Source organism: Leptonychotes weddellii, chromosome 6 (genome assembly GCF_054177405.1).
Source record: "Leptonychotes weddellii isolate Sample4059 chromosome 6, ASM5417740v2, whole genome shotgun sequence".
Classification (NCBI taxonomy): domain Eukaryota; kingdom Metazoa; phylum Chordata; class Mammalia; order Carnivora; family Phocidae; genus Leptonychotes; species Leptonychotes weddellii.
The window spans coordinates 109,187,267-109,210,197 of record NC_138374.1 but is presented as its reverse complement, the minus strand read 5'-3'; the positions used below and the strand labels follow the sequence as shown (position 1 = coordinate 109,210,197).

The 22,931-nt window shown below is 35.4% G+C and overlaps 1 protein-coding gene across 3 annotated transcripts in view; it reads left to right on the top strand.

The window, feature by feature from the left end:
- ASPM (assembly factor for spindle microtubules) overlaps window positions 1-11,376 on the top strand; it is a 63,936-nt gene extending 52,560 nt beyond the window's left edge. For all 3 annotated transcript variants that reach the window (XM_006734060.2, XM_081824934.1, XM_006734061.2), the window contains 8 exons: window positions 5-214; window positions 1,188-1,337; window positions 2,193-2,384; window positions 2,837-3,029; window positions 3,184-3,338; window positions 4,954-5,130; window positions 6,286-6,455; window positions 11,118-11,376. In XM_006734060.2, coding sequence (XP_006734123.2) covers window positions 5-214; window positions 1,188-1,337; window positions 2,193-2,384; window positions 2,837-3,029; window positions 3,184-3,338; window positions 4,954-5,130; window positions 6,286-6,455; window positions 11,118-11,220 — 1,350 coding nt within the window. In that variant the 3' untranslated portion in view covers window positions 11,221-11,376. The remainder of the gene's footprint in view (window positions 1-4; window positions 215-1,187; window positions 1,338-2,192; window positions 2,385-2,836; window positions 3,030-3,183; window positions 3,339-4,953; window positions 5,131-6,285; window positions 6,456-11,117) is intronic.
- The last annotated feature ends 11,555 nt before the right edge of the window (window positions 11,377-22,931 follow it).

Sequence of the window (22,931 nt, the reverse complement as noted above, 5' to 3'; positions counted from 1 at the left end):
ATAGAGACATCGAGCTGCTTGTTTGATCCAAGCGAATTTTAGAAGATACAAAGGAAGGCAGGTTTTTCTTCGGCAAAAGTCTGCTGCTTTGACCATACAGAGATATATACGAGCCAGGAAGGACGGAAAGTGTGAAAGGATAAAATATGTAGAATTAAAAAAATCTACAGTTGTTCTGCAAGCACTGGTGCGTGGTTGGTTAGTAAGAAAAAGAGTAAGTATTTATAAGTAGAATATCTCAGTCCTATGAAATGAAAGTATTTGATGTTAAAATGTGTTAAGAAATTTTAGATTTTGGAGAATAATTTCAGAGCTAATATAACCATTAACTTGAATTTATTCAGCTTCTGCAGAGCCATGTAACAAGATCACTGTCTGCTATCGAGTTTTGTTCTTTGAGCCTGTTTCTCATAGATGCTCACCAAAAATGCAAACTAAATTTTCTCTTGTAATGAATCTTAACAAAGGAACTAAAAGAAGAGTGAGGGAAGAGCTCCACACATGAAGGAGGTTGTGATTCAGGTAGCCATATGCTACCACCAAGCAACTCTTTGAGGTGTTGTGAGCTACCATTCCTGTGATAACTTCCACATCTTCAGCAAGAGAGAATCCTCTGAGAGAGTTCATGATGTTTTTAGCATCCAATATATGAAGCACTGGCAAAGACAAAAAAATTTGAAATGAAAAAGGAAATCTTTTATATTGTGTTCATTAAATATGAATTGGAAGTCTAAAGGCCCACTATTGAGAGGTTCTGCTACAGGAGTCTTGTGCTAGATTTGTGCAAGACTGCCTAATAACTGGAGAAATCAATTCGAATAATATGACCATCTCCAGTACTGTAATTTGTTTTGAGTTTAGTATTCATATACTTCTCTCATTATAGTTAGTATATTCAAAGCTCTAATTAGCTGTTTTGTGTAGCCTAGTTAAATTAAATACTGTTCTTTAGTAAGGTGCCCAAAATATAATTTTGCTTTTTATACCTTGAGTTAGGGGTTACACAGGTGGAAATATTGTATAGTAAAGGATTATAATCACTTTGAGTTACAATGTAAATAATCTTAATAATTAAAAGTTAACTTATTGCTAATTTACATAATTTGGTATTGAGGAAATACAAAAATAAACATTGATCAGTTGTCTTAAGAGTCAAATATCTGGTTAATTTTTTATTTCTCTTTTAGATTTTAGAACAGAAAACCAGAATTAGGCTTCTTCACTTCACAGCGGCTGCATATTATCACCTGTCTGCTTTTAGAATTCAAAGAGCATATAAACTTCACATGGCTTTGAAGAATGCTAACAAGCAAGTTAATTCAGTCATCTGTATTCAGGTTAGCTTTTCCTTTGCAGCAGTGAAACTATGTGGTATAATTTTTGTTACAAATTTTCTATCTTAATAAATAATTTCCAAATACCTTATGCTAAGGTCATATAATATGTAGCCTTTTGCTTATAGGATGACGTATTTAGGATGGCTTGATGGGTTAGAAATAGGTTGATGTTTTAAGGCACAGGAATAAAGCTATGAATTATTTTCTGAAATAATTATACTAATTTATACTCATAGCAAAGTCTGAGGGTACCTGTTTCTCTACATTCTTGCCAACACATAGTGTTAACGACTCTGATTTTTGCTATTTTGATGAATGGGAAATTGCATCTCATTTTTGCTTTGGATTTCCTTTGATTGCCAGCAGTTTTAAAAAATGTTTCATGTGTTGGCTATTCAAATTATTATCTGTGTATTGTGTGCTTTTTCTTAATGTATGTGTGTGTGTGTTTTTTTTCATACAGTTTGCCCTTTCCTCTTTTGGATGTTCTTTTTTCTTATGATTTATAAGCTTTCTTTATGTATTTTGGATATGAACTCTCTTTACATACATTAACATATACTTATATGTAAAATATTGAGTGAGAAAACAAACTGCAGAATGACACATACAGCTTGCTAGAATTTGAATAAGTTGTGAAATGAAGGCTCTGTTGTACAGGGTTAAATTCACACATGCCCAATGAGGACTGGAAGATTTGCACCCAGTGGAGTGGAGAAGTAATGCCACTGGGGAGGGTTGAAAGACATTTCAATATAATGTTCTGTTTATTTCGTTTGTGTATGTATGTGTATATATGTATTTTTTGTTTTAAAAACCTGAAGTAAAGAAAATTCCTATATGTTTTTTAAACAGAGATGGTTTCGAACAACATTACAGCAAAAGAGGTTTGCTCAGAAGTATAATAGCATCATCAGAAGTCAGCATGAAATTCAAGAATGTCTGAGCCAACAAAATAGGGCTGCATCAGTAATACAGAAAGCAGTACGCCGTTTTCTTCTCTGTAAAAAACAGGAAAAATTTAATAATGGAATCAGTAAAATTCAGGTAACTGGAAATATTATGATGTTAGTTCCAGACTTTGGTTCATAATTCACCTACATGATATCTAACATTTTAAAAACACAGTCACATTTTAAAAAGCTGAGGTTTGCCAGTTGAATAACTCATAAATACTATTATCATTATTAAGCCTTTTACTTTCAAATTTCCCTAGAGACATTTAGGATTGAGGTGAAAAAGTATTTTAGCATTTTGTATAGATTTAGACATGTTTGGTCAACGAGTGATGCTTCAGGTTATATACAGGAATATTATATATATTTCTTTTTATAAAAATTGGTTTAACTATTAGAACATGAATTGAGGTTTTATTTGCAAAGTGTCTGATTATATCTTATAAATTTACTGAAAATACTTATTTTGTAGAAATAGATGTAGATATAAGTTCAAAATATCATGGGGTTAATCTTAAAATTACTGTGTTTTGTCTCTTTAAGGCATTATGGAGAGGATACTCTTGGAGGAAGAAAAATGATTGTACAAAAATTAAAGCTATACGACTAAGTCTTCAACTTGTTAACAGGGAGATTCGAGAAGAAAACAAACTCTACAAAAGAACTGCACTTGCACTTCATTATCTTTTGACCTACAAGCACCTTTCTGCTATTCTTGAGGCTTTAAAGCACCTAGGTTAGTTTTTCTTAACAATAGCTTGTATAAGGTTAGAAATGAATTTTTACCTTTGAGTGTACAAAGAATGTTATAATACAATATTAGCTAAAATTTCATTTTGTTGCTATGAATTTATCTCTCTCTCTCTTTTTTTTTTTTTCCCTCCTTTCAGAGGTAGTTACTAGATTGTCTCCACTTTGTTGTGAGAACATGGCCCAGAGTGGAGCAGTTTCTAAAATATTTGTTTTGATCCGAAGTTGTAATCGCAGCGTTCCTTGTATGGAAGTCATCAGATATGCTGTACAAGTCTTGCTTAATGTCGCTAAGGTAGTTTTCCATTTTAATAATGAATTGTTCATTGGTCAAGAAATCTGACCCAGCAAATTAAGTTCATGCTTGTTCACCACTAGAACTTAGATCGCCCAGTTAGAATTCATTTATGTGCAAGAGTCTTAGCGGGGAAAATGTTTACTCTGTTAACATAATTGTACATAAAAACACTAATTTTTTATGATTTTATTTTTTCTGTCTTTATGATATTAATAACAATGATTACTAACATTTATTGAGTACCTCCTACGTGCTAGTGTTTTTCATGCATCATTTAATTTTTCTTACAATAATCCTCTCGGGCAGTTCATGTTGTTATTCTGATTTTATAGAGAAGGAATAATCCTTATAGAAGTTAAGTCTCCTGCCTAAACACTTGAGTGTGATAAGTGATGGAGCTGAATTCAGATCCATTTTTGTCCACCTCCAGAGCTGGTGTTCTTGTCCACTGCATTGTATCAAAGCAATAGAACCTCTTATAATCATGTCGGGCAAAACATGATGAAGATATTGCTATCACTTAGTCACCCTGTATGTAAGACTCTATATAGGTATTAGCATTTAAGATTTTTGGCTTTGGACTGGTAGCAGATATCTGTATAAACTGTAATGCATGCATTTAAAAATACTGAGATGACAGATTTGTCTTCCCCACCCAACCCATTAGCCACAACTTAGAACACTTGACCTGATATTTTCTTACTTAGAAGTGGTGGTTAAGAACGCAGACTGATGCCAAATTGCCTGGGTTTGAATCACAGCTCTGCAGCTTATTATAGGTTACTTAGCCTCTCTGTGCTTTACTTTCTTTAACTGTAAAATGGGTATAGTAATGGTATCCACCTCATAATGTTATTGTGAGAATGAAATGAGTCAATATATAGAATGTGCTTCATACATAAAAGTGCCAATTGTTAACTGTTAATATTGTTTATTGTTGTTTTTATCTTAGTATCATTAGCATTATTTGTTCCCATGCAAATTTCAGTATGAATCTAGTGATACAATTAGGTATTTGAAGCAGGAAAAATATATCCTACTCTTAGTCTTTATCATTATTTTACCCTGTGATTAACTACCACAGATAAGTTATCTTTTTCCTGCGAGGTTCTCAGTAAAATTGCCTTGTCATTAAGCTTTTCAGGGAGTTCATGTTCAAAGATTTTAGATTTGATTCATATTTTGTGGAACTTTAAAGTCAGTTGGGAAGAAAACAATTAAAATGCAGATATGCATATAAAATGGATCCAGAAATGATAGTAATATCAAGAAGTCATTTCCCGGGGCGCCTGGGTGGCTCAGTCGTTAAGCGTCTGCCTTCGGCTCAGGTCATGATCCCAGAGTCCTGGGATCGAGTCCCACATCGGGCTCCCTGCTCAGCGGGAAGCCTGCTTCTCCGTCTCCCACTCCCCCTGCTTGTGTTCCTGCTCTTGCTGTCTCTGTCAAATAAATAAATAAAATCTTTAAAAAAAAAAAAAAAAAGTCATTTCCCGAAGTCCTTTGGACTTGCCATAAATAGTCCAAAAAGTTGGCCGTAAGCTTTTCTTTTGCTTAGGCTATTTCTAAGGCTAACATGTGTTTGTTATGTTGCTTTCATTCTGTTCTCTTCAAGTATGAGAAAACTACTGCAGCAGTTTATGATGTAGAAAATTGCATAGATACACTGCTGGACCTTTTGCAAATGTACCGAGAAAAGCCTGGTGACAAAGTCGCAGACAAGGGTGGAAGCATTTTTACAAAAACTTGTTGTTTGTTAGCTGTTTTATTGAAAACAACAAATCGAGCCTCTGTAAGTATTAGTTATCTTCCTTTGAGGTTATCTTTCCTGGTTTTTAGGTTTAAGACTTTTACATTTTTCCTTCAGTAATTGTCACAATTTAAATAGGGTTTTGTGTATGTTCAAACCTGCCTTTTTTGTTGATATAGGAGCTGTTTGCGTGTTGTGTTGTGTGCTCTGTGTGTTGTGTTGATATAGGAGGTTTTCTAATGTATTAAAGAAACTGAATTTTAAAAATAAAGTTTATTACAGTTATATAAGTAGCCATTTCCCATTTACGAGGAAAGTAACAAATTATCCTAGCAAGGTAGAATACCACATATATGTGACTCCTCATCCTCCTGTTGTAACCATAAATACATTTCAAGCTTTTCTATGGTAAGACCTCTCTAGGTGTTACAATCAAACATGGGGGGACCACAGGCTATGATAGAACAAAACCACTGAATTGGGGCGCCTGGGTGGCTCAGTTGGTTAAGCGACTGCCTTCGGCTCAGGTCATGATCCTGGAGTCCCTTGATCGAGTCCCGCATCGGGCTCCCTGCTCGGCAGGGAGTCTGCTTCGTCCTCTGACCCTATCCCCTCTCATGTGTTCTCTCTCTCATTCTCTCTCTCTCAAATAAATAAATAAAATCTTTAAAAAAAAAAAAGAAAAAAGAACAAAACCACTGAAGGATTTTACGTGAGGGAGTATGTTCTAGTTTAAGGTCCAACATGACTTTGGCTACTGATTGAAGAATGGATTTGGGAAAGTGTGTGTGGAGGTAGGGAGACCATCCAGGAAGGAGGGACGTATAGATATGTAGAGGTCTAAGCAAAAAACTGTACTTGACCTAGGGTTGTTAGAGATAAGTAGATAACTTTGGAAATCTAGAGAAAATTCACAGGACTTGGCAACTGGATATAATAGGTCTATTGACTATAATATTTACCCTTTTATTCAGTATGGAGCTAGATATACAATCTTTAAATATTTACCTTTTTTATAATTGTCTTACAAATTAGTTTATAACTTAAACCAGTCTAACTGCTCAACTTGGAAAGCATGGCTTTTTTTGTTAAAGACTCATAAGTTCACTGTATGGTGGTTTTTATGGTTGATTTTACTAGCATAGAAGGGATACAAAATTTTTATTAGTTTTAATAAATGTATATTTTCTTTTTTAGGGTGTTCGAAGTAGGTCCAAAGTTGTTGACCGTATTTATAGTCTCTACAAGCTTACAGCTCGTAAACATAAAATGAATACTGAAAGAATACTTTATAAACAAAAGATGAATTCTTCTATAAGTATCCCCTTTATTCCAGAAACACCTGTAAGAACCAGAATTGTTTCAAGGTAAGCAGTAAATGTACTCTATAGTTTTGTGTCACTGTTCATTCATTCATTCATTCATTCATTCATTTAGCGAACATTTTTTGAGTACATACTATAAGCAAGATACTGTACTTGACAATGGAGAAACAACATATGAGTAAAAATAGAATCTGTGGTAAATCTAAAGTAGACAATCTCAGGAAATAATGAAGTAATAATAACACTGTTGCTTTGGGTATTTAATAGTTATTTGATAAATTCCTTGTATTAAAAAGTTAAGTACTAAGTGTAACAATTAGCTTTTTATAAGCTTTGCAGTATAAACTTTTTTTTCCTTGCATGTAGAACAAACTACACTGTTCGAAAGCTGCCGAAAATCCCTCCTGGCTACAGTATCAACTTCCAACTCTTCTCCTAATCATCCTGATACTTGAAATTTCTCCTTCTGAAGAAGTTCTTTATGAGACCCTGTACTAGTTTCCCTAGAGCTTCTGTAACAAATTATCACAAACTTGGTGGCCTTAAACAACAGTAACTTATTCTCTGATAGTTCTTGAAACCAGAAGTTCAAAATCAGGGTGTCAGCAAGGCCTCGTTTTCTCTGAGGGCTCTAGGGCAGAATCCTTCCTTGACTCTTCCAGTTTCTGGTGGCTCTAGGTGTTCCTTTGCTCATGGCTGTACAACTCCGTTCCCTGCCTCTGTCTTCACATGGGCCTCTTCTCCTCCACCCTCCTCCTTAAAAGGACGTGTGTTGGATTTAGGTCCAGTTCAGATAATACAGGATGAGCTGATCTCAGGATCCTTTAGTTAAGCATATCTGTGGAGACCCCTTTTTCAAAATAAGGTAATATTTACAGGTTCTAAGGATTAGGATGTGGACATACCTTTTTTTGGGGGGTGGCCATTCAATCAACAGCAAACCTATAGAGATAATAGTAGCTTAACTAGTTTAAGACATGTACCTTTAGAAATTTTTAAAAAATGGGTATTAGCTTATCTGGTTAACCAAGTAGACACCTCTATCAGTGTCAGAGTAAGTATGGTATGGAGCTGCACCCTATGCTTTAAAGTGCTGAACTTGTGATTATGACACAGCATGGAGCCACATACTTCAGGAGAATGACAGTAAATAGGCAAATAAGTGAATAAAGTAATAAAGATTGTGGTAGCTACTAGGATAGAGAATAACTCAGAGGACCTGCTAAAATAGTTTAACTGGGAAATTGTCTCTGGGACGTAGTTACAAGAAGTAAAAGTCAGAAAGGACAGGAGAAGATAGAGTGGGAAGGGGCATTGAATCATGGGTTTTGTTTTGGGAAGCCTGAGGTTCCTGTGACAGTTAAGAGACAAACAAGCTCTTAGAAAATCAGGGCTGTGGTTCTAGGCCTGATTCTAGGTTCTAGGAAGAATCAGTTTAGAGATTTAAATTTGGTAATCCTTAGATTCAGGAATCATTAGATCACATTTAAGGCTATGGTAATAAATCCAATCACCTCAGGGGAAGAGAATTCCTAGAAGAGAAATTCCCAAACCGAACCTCAGGGTAACCCCACTTTCTCCAGAACTCGGAGAAAGAACCAGCCAACAGCTCTGAAAAGGAATTGGTAATTAGATAGAAGATATTCCAAAGTGGTGTCACATCAACTGTGTGGAATGCTGCCGAGAGGTTGTTAGATAAGGTATGAAAAATGCCTGTTGGACTTGGCAAGATGGAGGTTAGTGGTTAAGTGGTGACACGTATAGATTAAAAAGGATTGAAAAACAAATGGACCACATCATATGAAAAATTCATGAGTTTATGATGATACTAAGGAAAAAAATCATTGGTTACCCTTGAAGGATACTAGAGAAACAACTCGTGATGCTTACTATGGGTGAAAGGAAAAAATCAAGTATGTCCCATTTTTCTTATATATACTGTATCTTAGGGCAATCCAATGGCTGATGTAGGAGTTTTCTATTAAAAAAATTTTTTAATAAATGCAGAAGGAATATGAAACTATTATTATTTGTAGCCCCAGTGAAATAATAGGTCTACTTTAGGCCACAATTCATGCAAGTTTGATAACAAAGCTTTAGATGAATTAGATCTTTGTAGGTGACAATAATCAAATCTATTGATGAATCTTGACATAACAAAAAGATAAGACCACTAAATATTGTCTTTCTGGGTACACAAGAGTATCTGAATATGATTATTGTCACAAAAGCACACCTGAATCACCTCACGCCTTTTTGCACTGTTCTAAGTGTTACCCCTGGACCCATGCCCGGTTGCAAACTCAGTTACTGCTCTGTGTTGCTAGAAGTTCAGAAGCGTGGAGTCAACATTTAGAAACTTATATAGTAATTTAAACATGCTATTACATAGTTTTTAAAGTCAGGTTTATTGGGATATAGTTTACATACAGTAAAATTCATCCTTTTTATTAAGTGTAACATTTGATGAATTTTCTTATGACAAAAATTGGTCTTCTGTTGTAGAGAACTCTAGCAACATTCTTCGGTTAGATGATATAAATTAGAATTGTAATACTGATTTAATCTACAAAATTGTTATTATTTATGAATTCATTTTTGGTCCAAAATTTATAACATTAGAACTTCAGGTATGACTTTTATATTTTGCTGAGGCAATTAAAATTTTATTTTAAAATGATTAATTTAGCATTTTCTGGTTTTACCTATTAATAAAAGATTTAATTGATTTTGATGAACTAAGTTAACTGATGATGTTTAATATCCTTCTTTCCTTTCCCACTTCCTTCCTTCCCTGCCTATCTCCATCTCCATGACTCAGCACTTCTCTACAAATCATAAATCCTACAGTGTTGACAGTGCACTATTTTTTGACCTGGGTTACATAGCAGTTAGCTTTATAATTACTCATAATTATAAACTATGTAGTAGTTGTAAATTGGTTTTATGCTTACATATTTCACAGTATAACATAAAAAAGAGCCTACTTGCTTGAAATTTACTAATGAGGACCATTTCTACATTTGATTTCTATTTAAGGAATTGGGAAATTTTAATGCTAATTATGTTTTTAAAACTATAATTAACATGGGACGCCTGGGTGGTTCATTTGGTTAAGCATCTGCCTTCGGCTCAGGTCATGATCCCAGAGTCCTGGGATCGAGCCCTGCATCGGGCTCCCTGCTCAGAGGGGCGCCTGCTTCTCCCTCTCCTTCTGCCCCTCCCCTTGCTCATGCTCTGCCTCTCTCTCTCTCTCAAATAAATAAATAAAATATTTAAAACTGTGATTAACATGAATTAACAGCTTCCCTTTTTCTCAGCTGAGATAAAATATTTCTATCACACCAAAGTTACCTTGTACCCGTTTGCAATCAGTTATCTCCTTTTAACCCCTAGATTCTGGCAACTGCTGATCTTATTTCAATACTTTTAGCTTTGTCTGTTTTATATTATTACACAAATGGAATCATACAGTATATAGCTTTTTGTGACTGGATTCTTTTTTTTAGCTTAATGTTTTTGAGATTTATTTATATTGATGCATGAATTAGAATTTCATTTCCTTTTATCACAGAGTACTGTTCCATTGTATGGCTATACCACACTTTGACCATTTACCAACTAATAGATATTTGGATTTTTAATCAAATGGGAAGACTAAGAAGATGGAAATGCATAACATAGTAGGGAGTTATGTGAGAAAGATGTATGAGCTCCCCTCCAATGGATGTGATTTTCTTAATGAAGTATGAGATTATAAGCATCAGTTCAAAAGCAGACCAGAGAGGGTGTGGCAAGGTCATTTGAAAAGAAGAAAGGAATAAAATGGTCATCTTGGGGAAAGAGGAAGGAAGCATACTAGGCAATTTCAGGCACCCATTTAGTTCTGTAATTATTGATGTAAAATCAGTCAGCCTGGTTCTGCAATCTTTCTTTTCTTCCGGTTCAGCTGTATAGGAATGGAGAAGGCAGATATTTGGATTCACTTGGAATCCAAATAGAACTTTCCATTAGAAATTAATAAGAAAGAGAAACAGTAGCATTAATGAAATTTGCCAAGGAGATTATATGGGATGGACCTAAGCTAGACAAGGAAGGAAGTGAGGTCAGCATTCTGATGGATGATGGGTACGTGTTGAGGTCAGTGAATTAGAGATCTCAGTGGGGTGGAAGAATATGTGCAGTAGATGTATTAAATCAAATGACATGGATGAATCAGAAGTGGTGGGAGAATGGCAGTCTCAAATTGAGATGTCATTGGTGGGGTACTTTCTGATGATGATGAAGGCTATCATGTGATGATGTAAGAAGGAGTTGGTTGAGGTGGTACAGAAGGAAGGGGGGTGCAAAACTGACAGATGAGATTGTTGGATTTTCAGCTAGCTACATGGATGTTGAAGTTACTGAGAATGGTGGCAGGAGTTGAGAGAAGACCAAGAACCAAGTTTACAAAGAACAAAATACCGGGAGTTTGATAGTTGACCAGAAGGCAGTGGTGAGCTAAATAGCATAAGCCTCAAAGGAGGAAGGATGGTGAGAAATAGCCTGACAGTGGTAAATGGCAATAAACCCTCACCTGTTTGAGAGGGTTGTAAGGGAAGTGATGTGTTCAGGAGGAGACACATTTTTGTTAAGGCAAAATAGTGAAGGTAACTCTTTTAAGAGAAGAACTTTGTTAATCCAAGATTTTTATTCTTTTCACAGACTTAAACCAGATTGGGTTTTGAGAAGAGATAAAATGGAAGAAATCACAAATCCCCTACAAGCTATTCAAATGGTGATGGACACGCTTGGCATTCCTTACTAGTAAATGTAAACATTTTCAGTATATACAGTAAAAAGAAATATTAAAGCTAATCATGAATGTGTAAAGTGTTTTTGGCTTTCTTTTGTACAACTTCTAAAATCTGATTTTGTATTAAAATTTAAAAATATATATATAACAATAAACTGTTTTCATATTTGTTGTTTCTTTTATTATTTTATGGCTTTATGCATGTAAGAAACCACTATGTCATAAAAATGATTCTAACACTATTATTCATGTCTATTATCTTAAAAATATTATGTTAGTCTGAATATAATCATATTCCAAAAGGGGAAAGAATAGCTTATTACTCTCATTTTATAGGTGAAGCATTTTTCTAAAACTAATTTTGGAAATATAAGATTCTGCCAACACACTTAGAAGTGACAAGAGGACAAAATAATCTCACAAATGCTACAAACAACATCTCCATTTATCTCCCTGACTGACTGGACCATCCAGATAGGCAAGTGAGCTCCTCTAGGCAAATTAAATTCAACCTGCCCATTATATACTAAAAACCCTTAACTTTGAACTGATTAGAGTTATAATTTGACCTGAAAAGAGCATGCTGTTGCTTACAAGAGACACTTGTCACCTAGTCCTGATAATGATTAGGTGTTGAAACCTAATTGGTTATTTTCAACAGCTTTGGATCACTATTACCAGTACTAAACCATGTGGTTTCAGGACCACAGAAGCCTAATTCCAGTGGCTGTTTGAGATCTGATCGCATCCCAAAGTTGTTCATATATGGAAGCCATAAAAGTTTTTAACTCTCTTAAATGAATAAAGAGTAGCTAAAAATGCAGAGATCATTTAACCACTTAGTTTACGAATTTGTTAGAATAAGGATTAAACCTAATTAGTCTGAAATTGGCTGAGATTTGGTTAGGATAGCTCTAAAGACCGTTTTGGTGTATTAGAATATATTGAAATTAACTGTAGAATTTTTGGTATTTCTTTGCCATTTTTTTCTTTCTAATAAAGTGTTTTAGGAATTCTCAGTACTCAGTATTTTTCAAACATCATTTTTGTTGACTTACCCAAATATTTTGCTTTTATCTTTCATTTAACAAAATCTTAGTATAAGCAATCTATTTACCTTGGTAAATTATACCACTAGGATATAATGTTTATTGGTATTAATTTCCTTTAAGATGGTTCTTTTTTTTTAGCAAATATTTTTATTTTTATTTATTTTTTTAAAGATTTTATTTATTTATTTGACAGAGAGAGACACAGCAAGAGAGGGAACACAAGCAGGGGGAGTGAGAGAGGGAGAAGCAGGCTTCGCACGGAGCCGGGAGCCGGATGCGGGACTCGATCCCTGGACCCTGGGATCATGACCTGAGCCGAAGGCAGACGCTTAACGACTGAGCCACCTAGCCACCCCTAAGATGGTTCTAACCAAAAAGTATTTCTATATAGTAGTATGACTTCCAGATGTTAAAAAATTTTCCATTGTTGAAACTCAGACTAAATTTTTTAAATTATGTATTTTAGAGAAAGAGCGTGCACGTACTTGCGGGAGGGGAGGGGCAGAAGGAGAGCAAGATAGAGAATCTCAAGCAGACTCCCCACTGAGTTGGGAGCTCTTTCCCAGACCCTGAGGTCATGACCTGAGCTGAAACCAAGAGTCCAACACTTAACCGACTAAGCCACCAAGGCGCCCCAAACTAAATTTTTATGAGTTTTATATAATAGCCTACATTTATATGAAGAACATTCCTCCTAAATTTATGTGATAAATCCATATCAGGATTCTAAGACCTAAAGGCTAAAAGGCTTGTCTGTGTCTGTGTTGATGGTTGGGAGGCCTGGTTGAGAAGTAATTAAACCTTTCTTACTTTAGAAGTAACTATTTTCCACAGACATATTACATTATATTAAAGAAGGAAAATAAATGTATTAACTGCAATCTAATTTTATTTTACATGATTTTATTAATGATGAAGTTAGGTGAGTTTCAAATTAACCTTCTTGTTAACTGTTATTAACCCAAATGTCCAGTAGATGTCATTATGCCCATACAGTATCATTTTTAATTTAGTTTTAAATGTATAAATAAATATATTGTTACATAGCTATGATTTTTGCAAATAAAATACATACTTTTAGATCCTTGGAAAATTTTATCTATATATCCCTAATACAGCTTGTTATTCCTACTGTATTTTGGCTTCATGCTTGAGAGGAATAAATTCACATTAGGCATTCTATATTCAAAATTGTTGAATTTTTCTCAATAGGTGATTTTTTTCCAGGTTTATTATCTTTGTAACTTCTAAATTTTGCCTGTAGCAATGAAAACCTAGTACATTTACATTTACTGAATAAGAAAATGCTATCTTTTGGATTGCTTGTTGCCAGTAGCTAAATTTGCTAATAGGCTTGCTTGCTTTTTTTTTTTTTTTTTTTTACAGTAAGCCCTACCCTCAACATAGGGCTTGAAATCCCAACACAAGATCAAGAATAGTATGCTCTACTGACTGAGGCTTCCAGGTGCCCCATCTAATAGGCTTGCTTTTAACTTCATATTGTTCAGTCATTGATTCTTATTGTAAAGAAAGAGTGATAATAATCTTCTATAGTTCTGTTTTCAACAAAGAGGGAGAATCCCAATGAAAATACTTTGGTTATAACTTCTTTATTATTTCTCAAATAATGCAGAGAAATATTTATTTCAATTTATATTTGAGGGCACATATATTTGAGTGTGCGTTAAAATTTCCAACCTATGTAAAGGAAGAAGGAAATGTTCTAAAAACTTGCTCATTTCAAGAATTGTTTGTGGAGGACCACCTAAAACAGCTTCTGAGGGGCGCCTGGGTGGCTCAGTTGGTTAAGCGACTGCCCTCGGCTCAGGTCATGATCCTGGAGTCCCGGGATGGAGTCACGCATCAGGCTCCCTGCTCGGCGGGGGGTCTGCTTCTCCCTCTGACCCTCTTCCGTCTCGTGCTCTCTGTCTCTCATTCTCTCTCTCTCAAATAAATAAATAAAATCTTTAAAAAAAAATTTAAAAAAAATAAATAAAAATAAATAAAACAGCTTCTGAAGCTTGTATAAATTAAGGACACATTTTTACCTAATAAATTTATAGAAGCCTATTTCAGAATATAGAGTTTTATCCTATGAATAATATTTCATTATTACTGCAGATAACTTTTTATTTGTAATTGTGGTATTTTTCTTTGTAATAGTGGTATTTTTTACAATTTTACAATTATGATCTAAATGAAAACAAAATGAATTTGATCTAAACTTTGCCCTTGCTTTACCAAAGCATCATTAAGTTTCATATCTGCCGAACATTGTTTGAATATTTGAAATAAATTCTTCTTGCTATCAATCTTTACGATTGATCTTTATCAAGGTACATCAAAAGAATAGTCCAATAACATAATTACTTTCACAGTGTTACTGAAGACATTGATTTACAATGTTGCTCAGGGTCTTCCTTCTACGGTTACTTTCCTTGAGACCATTTGAATTCCATTGCCATTTTCCTAAAAGACCTTTCAGTTCCATTTGTGTTCAAGGTACTGACTACTGGTAAGCAGAAGCAAGCTCCTTTCCATCATACCCAAGCAGCTTTCCCAGGAAACACTCGTCTTGATTCAGAGCCTCACTGTCAGCCTGCAGATCTCTGATATTGTGTAATTTGGGGATAACTGTTAATTTCAGGTTACCTGGAAACCAATCAAGGAAATTAAGCCACAAATGGTGAGCCAAAAGGTGGCTCCAGGCAGATACCGGTATTCAAATCCCAGACAGTGTTGCATCACATCTCCAGTTTGTCCAAGTGGAGACTGGGCAGACTCATAAATCAGCTTGAGTCCAATTTTTCTTCTCTGGGAAAACGGGATCAAGTGGCTTCTAGCATTAGCCATTAGCACCAGAGCTGAGAGAGACAGCTAAGAGTATTTTCAGGTAAAACCCTCTTGTTTGCCAGAACTCCTGCTCCTTTTCTTGCCTGCTGTTTTAACCCAGACCTTCCTCCCCTGGCTCAGCTTTACTAATTACCAGTAAAGCAGACAGTAACATCAATCTTAGCATGGCCTCCCATTTGTCCTATTCCCAGTGAGAAGTGTTCGATTTGACAGATAAAGAATTATAGGACTGTCCTTGCTGCTTAGTAATGGGACAGCAGATACCCCTAATTTGGCCACATAAGGGAAATGTGTGATGGCTCTGACATTCCTTTAGGAGCACGTACTGTCGACTTTAATGGTATGAACGTTGCATCTTGTGCATTGATAGCGAGCTCCACTAGTACACAGCAGTGCAGTGCGGGTCTGGAGACAACTGGGTCAGTCAACAGAAAAGAAAATTTTGTGAGGAACAAAAAATAAAAAGTGGTATCACTCCATCCATCACCCCTCATTCTCATTTTCACCTCTGGTTCTAGATGCTTTTCCAGTAGAGTCTCCTCTTTGCTCTTTATATCATATTGAGTGTGTGAACAAGTTCACTTAATTGACTTTGTCAGCTCCTCACATCTTTTCTCCTCCTGGTTTATTTGTCCATTACAATTTTCAATGAGACCACCACTCTGAGCGGGTGAAGCAATGCAGTATGTCTGCCCAATATGTTTCTTTGTATATTTATACATTGGTAACATCCTCAGGAACACTTCCTACAGTCAAACATAATTTTAAAAATATCTCATTGTGTTTTAATTTACATTTCTCTAATTCTAATGATGTTGAACATCTTTTCATGCGTTCTTTTGCCATCCATATGTCTGATGAAGAGCCTGTTCAAGTGTTTGTCTACTTTTTTTTTTTAAAGATTTTATTTTATTTTTTTTTTTATTTATTCATTAGAGACAGAGAGAGAGAGAGGCAGAGGGAGAAGCAGGCTCCCAAGGAGCAGGGAGCCCGATGCGGGACTCGATCCCAGGACCCTGAGATCATGACCTGAGCCGAAGGCAGACACTTAACGACTGAGCCACCCGGGCACCCTGTCTACTTTTTTTTTTTTTTAAGATTTATTTGTTATTTTAGAGAGTGCAAGTAAGTGGGGGAAAGGGACAAAGGGAGGGAATCTTTCAAGAAGACCCCTGCTAAGTGCGGAGACTGACCTGGGGGATTCGATCCCATGATCCATGAGATCATAACCTGAGCCAAAACCAAGAGTCAGTCGTTTAACCAACTGAGCCTATCAGGCACCCCAAGTCTTTGTCTACTTTTAAAAACTGGGTTGTTTTTCTAAGTTTTGAGGATTCTTTATTCTGGACAGAAGTCCTTTATCAGATAAATGACTTGCAAATATTTTCTCCTTGTCTGTTACTTGTCTTTCCATTCTCATAACAGTGGCTTTTGAAGAGTAGAACTTCTTAATTTTGATGAAATCTAGTGTACCAATTTTTTCTTTTATTCTTTATACTTAAAGTGTTGTGTCTAAAAACTCATTACTTAACTCAACGTTACAAAAATTTTCCACTATGTTTTTCTGCTAGAAGTTGTATCATTTTGTTTGTTGTGTTTTTTGAGCCATTTCAAATTTATTTTTGCATATGGTACAAAGTATGGATCAAAGTTTATTTTCTTACATCTGGATAACCAATTGTTCCAGCATCGCTTATAGAAATGACTATCCTTTCTCCACTGAATTGCTTTTGCACATTTGTCAAAAATCAATTAACCATATAAGTAATGGTCTCTTTCTGAATTATTTTCTTTTCCACTGATCTGTTGTGTTTTTTTTTTTTGCCACTATTATGCTGTGTTGATTACTGTAGCTTTATAATAAAGCTTGAAATCAAAGTAGTTAAGTCCTCCAAGTTCTTTTTCAAAGTAGCTTTGACTATTCTATTTCCTTTGCATCTTCATATGAAATTTAGATCAGTTATTCATTTCTTCTCTTTACTTGCAATTTCATTTGGTCCTCATTTTTTAATTCTTTTTTTTTTTTTTAAGATTTTATTTATTTGAGGGAGAGAGAGACCACAAGCAGGGGGAGTGGCAGAGGGAGCAGACTTGATGATGTGGGGCTTGATCCCAGGACCCTGAGATCATGACCTGGGCCGAAGGCAGACACTTAACCAACTGAGCCACCCAGGTGCCCCCATTTTCTAATTCTTGATGTAGAAGGTGAGTCAATGTTTTGAAATCCTTGTTTTCTAACATAGGTAGTCAGTGCTTTAGATTTACCTCTAAGTATTGCTTTAGCTATATCTCACAAATTTTGTTATTATGTTTTTCATTTTCATTTAGTTCAAAATACTTTCTCTTTTGATCTCTTGTTTGATCCATGGATTGTTTACAGATGTGTTTATTTTTTTTAAAGATTTTATTTATTTATTTGAGAGAGTGAAAGTGAGAGAGATCACAGAGGTAGAGGGAGAAGCAGACTCTCTGCTAAGTGGAGAGCCTGATGTGGGGCTCGATCCCAGGACCCTGGGATCATGACCTGAGCCAAAGGCAGACACTTAACCTACTGAGCCACCAAGGCATCCCCATACATGTGTTTAAATAACAAATACTTGCAAATTTTCTAGCTCTTTTATTAGTTGTGGAAATCTTTAGGATTATTATGTTGTCTTGATAAATTGATCACTCTATAATTGTAGAATGAACTTATTTATCCTTGGTAATATTCTTTGTTGTAAAATCCATTTCACTTGACTTAATACAGCAACTCCTGTTCTGTCTTACATTAAAAATATTTGTGTTAAAATATACATAACGTAAAGCTTAACATTTTAATCATTTTAAGTTCATTGGTATTTATTACATTTACATTGTTCTATACTCCAGTTCTCTCTCTCTTTCTCTGTTTTTTTTTAAGATTTTATTTATTTATTTGAGAGAGAGAGGGGGAGAGTAAGAGAGAGATCACGAGCAGGGGGGAAGGGTAGAGAGAGAAGCAGACTCCCCGCTGAGCAGGGAGCCCAATGCAGGACTTAATCCCAAGACCCTGAGATCATGACCTGAGCAGAAGGCAGACGCTTAACTGGCTGAGCCACCCAGTCGCCCTCCAGTTCTCTTTTGATCATTGTTAGCATGTGGATTAGTTTCATAGAGCTTTTGTAACAATTGCCACAAAATTGTTGATTTAAAACAACAGAAATGTATTCTTTCATGGTTTTGGAGACCATTCATCTGAAACCAAGATGTTGGCAGGGCTGCACTCTCTCTTGAGGGCTCGGGGAGAGAATCTGTTCTTGCTTTTTGCAGTTTCTGGTGGCTCCCGATGTACCTTGGCTTCTGGCCACATCACTCCAATCTCTGCCTTTGTGGCCACATTGTCTTCTCTTCTATATAATTTTCCTCTGCCTCACTCTTATAAGGGCATTTGTCATTGGATTTAGGGCCTACTGTGATAATCCAGAATGATCTCAAGATTCTCAATTACATCTGCAATGACCCTTTTTTCCAAAAAGGGTCACATTCATAAGCTGTGGGGATTATGCTATAGACACATCTTTTTGCGCCACCATACAACCCACTACAGTATGGTATACCTATCCATATTTTACTTTTAACCTATTTGTATATTTGTGTAAGATGGGTTTCTAGTTGAATGCATATAGTTGGGCCTTTATATTTTAATCCAGTCAGCCCATCTCTGCCTTTTACTTTGGATATTTAGACTTTTTACACTTAATGTGATCACTGATATGGCTGAGTTTAAATCTGTCCTCTTGCTGTTTATTTTCTATTCATCCCATCTGCTTCCCTCATTACCACCCTTTTGTTTTCTGATCTGTTTTGGATTAATTAAATAGGTTCTTTTTTTCTTTTTTAATGATTCCAACTTATCTATCTTGTTGGCTATTACCTATAACTCCTTGTTATGTTATTCTATTGGTTACTTTCAGGTTTTTAGTAAATATCTTTAACGTATCAGAATCCACCTGTAAGTGATATTATACCAATTCACATATAGTATAAAGACCTTGTAACATACTACATTTCTGCATTCCCAATCTTTGTGCTCTTGTCAACATTTTACTTTTAGTATATTATAAACCCACAATAATTTGTTATTATTTTCATCATTTTTGCTTTAAACCATCAGATATCTTTTTAAAAGATTTAAATAATCTAAAAATCTTTAAACTTGCTCACATAGGTGCTATTTTAAGGTGCTCTTCAGTTTTTATGTAGATCCAGATTTCCATCTGGCATCATTTTCCTTGGGCCTGAAGGAATTCCTTTAATATGGTTCATCATGCAGGCCTGTTAGTAAAGAATTTCAGCTTCTATATGTCTGAAAAACATATTTTGCTTATCTATTCTTTGGCTTTCATTTTTTAAAAGTATTTTTACTGGGTATAGAGTTCTAGGTTGCAGGTTTCCTTTCTTTCTTTCTTCTTTTTTTTCTTGTACTTAAAGATGTTGTTTCAACTGTTTTCTGACTTGCAATGTTTCTGACAAAAAGTCTACTCTCTTCTTGTTTTTGTTCCTCTGGGGTGTTTTTCTTCTGAGTGCTTTTAAATTTTTCTATCTCTAGGTTTAAGCAATTTGATTATCTTTTGTTTTACTCTAGTTTTCTTTATGCTTCTTGTTCTTAGTGTTTGATCATCTTTGATCTATGTTCTTGTAGTTTCCCTCAAATTTGGAAAATGTTCAGCTATTATTTCTTCAAATATTTTCTTTCCTTCCCATTCTCTCATTTGGGGACATTGTGAATCTTACCTCTTTGGTTATTGGATAATTTTGTACTCCTATAAATACTTTTGAGTTTGTTCTGGAATTCATTTACTTTACTTGGGAACTGATCCTTTCTGGTATTGCTTTAAGCTCAGCTTTTCCCCACTACTAAGGTAAAAACCTCCTGAGAGCACTATGAATGCCATGTAAATCATGAAGAGTTCCACTCTGACTTGTGAGAACAGGAATTCTCCCCAATCCCAAGTGGACTCCAGGCATTCCTCCCTTTAACATTCTCAGGTGATACCTTTCTTGGCCTCTGATACATTTTTCATTCAGATGTTCTGGTCAGTACTCAGCTAAAAACCTAATGTGGACGCTCTGCAGATCTGTCTGGGCAGCTCACTTCTCTCCTGTACTTTGCACTCTGAATCCTACCTGCTTTGGTTTCATAATTCTCAGTTCTATCTCCTCACCTCAGGAAGACCACCATACTGTGTAGTGTGGCAAGAAACCCTCAGGCACTAGGCTGGGGTGATCACAGGGCTCATCTCATTGACTAATCTCCAATGTATTAAAAACTATTGTTTTTTAAATTTTGTCTTTTTTTTTTTTAAGTTGTTTCAGGTGGGAGGGTATATCCAGTTCCTGTTACTCCATCTTAGCCATAAGCAGAAATCTGTTTTTGTTCCTTCCTTTCTACTTTCTGGTCTTTATTTAGGATTATCATGTGTGAGTTTTTTGTGATTATTTTTATCCCTTTAATCTATTAATTACACATTTTTAAAACATTATTCTGTAGTGGTTAACTTAGAAATTTTAATACTGAACCTTGAGTAATGATAATTAAGTAGACATTATTACTTCTCCAACTTCTTTGAAAGTCCTAGAAACAAAGCACACTGAGTCCATTTCTTCCCTCCTGGCTTTTGTGTTATCGATGCCATGCATTTTAATTCTACATATCTATTTGCTATGTAAGCATTATTAGTTTTCTTTTGTGCAGTTAATATTCTCTTATATTTACCCACAGACCTAAGCTCCTTCCCCGACCCCTTATTCTTTGCTCTTATTTCCTTCCTGAATTTTCATGTTTCATTTTCCTTTAGTCTACAGCACTCCATTTAGCCGTTCTTTGGGTAGAGTTCTACTATTGACATACTCTTTATATTTTTATTTATTTGAAAACATCTTTCTTTTATTTTTGAAAATATTTTTAGTAGTTATAGCATTCTTGGTTGGCAATTATTTTCATTTAACATATTAAAGATGTTATTCCACTTTCTCCTTGTTTTCATCACTTATGTTAAGAATAAGAAGTTCATCAGTCCTATTACTGCTTGTTTGAAGGTAACTTTTTTCTCTTAATAATATCAAGATTTTCCCTTAATTTCCATCAGTGTTATACTGAGGCTCCAATTAGATGTAAGATATAGTTTTTGATGTTGCCCCACTAGCACACCACAAAACTGGCCTGGGCATGTGCTGTTTCTGCCAAGATCTTGAAGTTGAATTAGGAACACACCTGCACAATGCTGGGGTCAGGACCATACCATATTTACTGTAATTGTTATCAACAGTAAATACTGCATAACCTGCCCCTTGACATCCATGAAGCTAGATACTAGAGTCTCAGGCTTCTGCTGCACCAGTTTCAGTAAAGCCATGTGCTTCCAGGATTGTTCAAACCAGGCAAAATGGTAGAACCAACATAAATGTGGCTTCTGCTTTATGATATTCACTTTTGACATCTGTATTTTTCTGAGCATGCATCTACTGGGTAAAATCTAGGTTGGTATAAGAGCTGCGGTGTCCTAAAGTCTTGGAAGTGTACTTTGGCATGTATTAAGCAAACTTTACAGGAGATACAAATAAGAGAAATGAGCCAAACTTTTCGTTGTTTATCCCTAATGTGCCAATTTTGGAAAAATGTTGGGTAGAAATGATATTTTGTCAAGTATGTATATAGTCCATAGAATATACTCAGTTATATAATTAAAAAGAAACTGTTATTATAGTTGGCTATTCAAAACCTATATGAAGTAGAGAGATTTTAGATTTTTATTATCAACAGGTAAGTTTAAGAGATAATGAAGGAAGAAAGAAGGAAAGAGAATTAGAGAGAATGACACATTTATAATTTCATCTTTATTATCTTTTGATATTTCCCCTAAATGCATTATTACCCCTTTTCCCCCCTGAATTGAGATATACTTCCTTGGAATGTATTTATGAAATTTGGCTTAGGATTTTTTTTCTAAAACCATTTTTAATAGCAACTTTTTTAGGGATCAGTAAAATGTGGAGTACTAAATTATCCTCAGCAGAATTTCCATAACATGCTTGAGGTAGCTACTATTTTTACAATTATTTTAGAAATGTAGAAATGTAGGTACAAATGAGTTCTCATTTTCCAAAGTCACAATCTGGATATTGAGATTATAAATCAGTGTTGAGTGACTCCAAAATCTTCCTAACATGACAACTCTCTGGAAAAAAATGAGGTTGTGGGGCACCTGGGTGGCTCAATTAAGTGCCTGCCTGCAGCTCAAGTCAGGATCCCAGAGTCCTGGGATCCAGCCTGAACCGGGCTCCCTGCTCAGTGGGGAGTCTGCTTGTCTCTACCTCTCTGCCCCTCCCCCACAAATGCCAGAGCGCACGTGGGCGCGCTCTCTCTCTCAAATAAAATATTTTTTTAAAAAAATGAGGTTGTGTACTTTTCTGACACTGTTCACAAAGATTTATTTTATATTCATTGATTAAAAATTAAACCAAAGGAGTGTTATAAGATACCATGGCAATACAGAGAGAAAGGAGAGAGAGAGAAACGCGCACGCACGTGGGGGGAGGGGCAGAGGAAGAGAATCATTAAAGCAGACTCCCCATGAAACAAGGAGCCCAGATGCAGGACTCAATCCCACAACCTATGAGATGCTGGTATATTCTGTTTCTTATTGTGAAATGTGTTCGACTAGTGAGAATTCATTGTTCTGTGCTGTTATGGCATGTGTACTTTTCTCTGAATATATTTTATTTTAATAAAAAGTTACAAAATAAAAATAACAGCTCTCGGGGCGCCTGGGTGGCTCAGTCGTTAAGCGTCTGCCT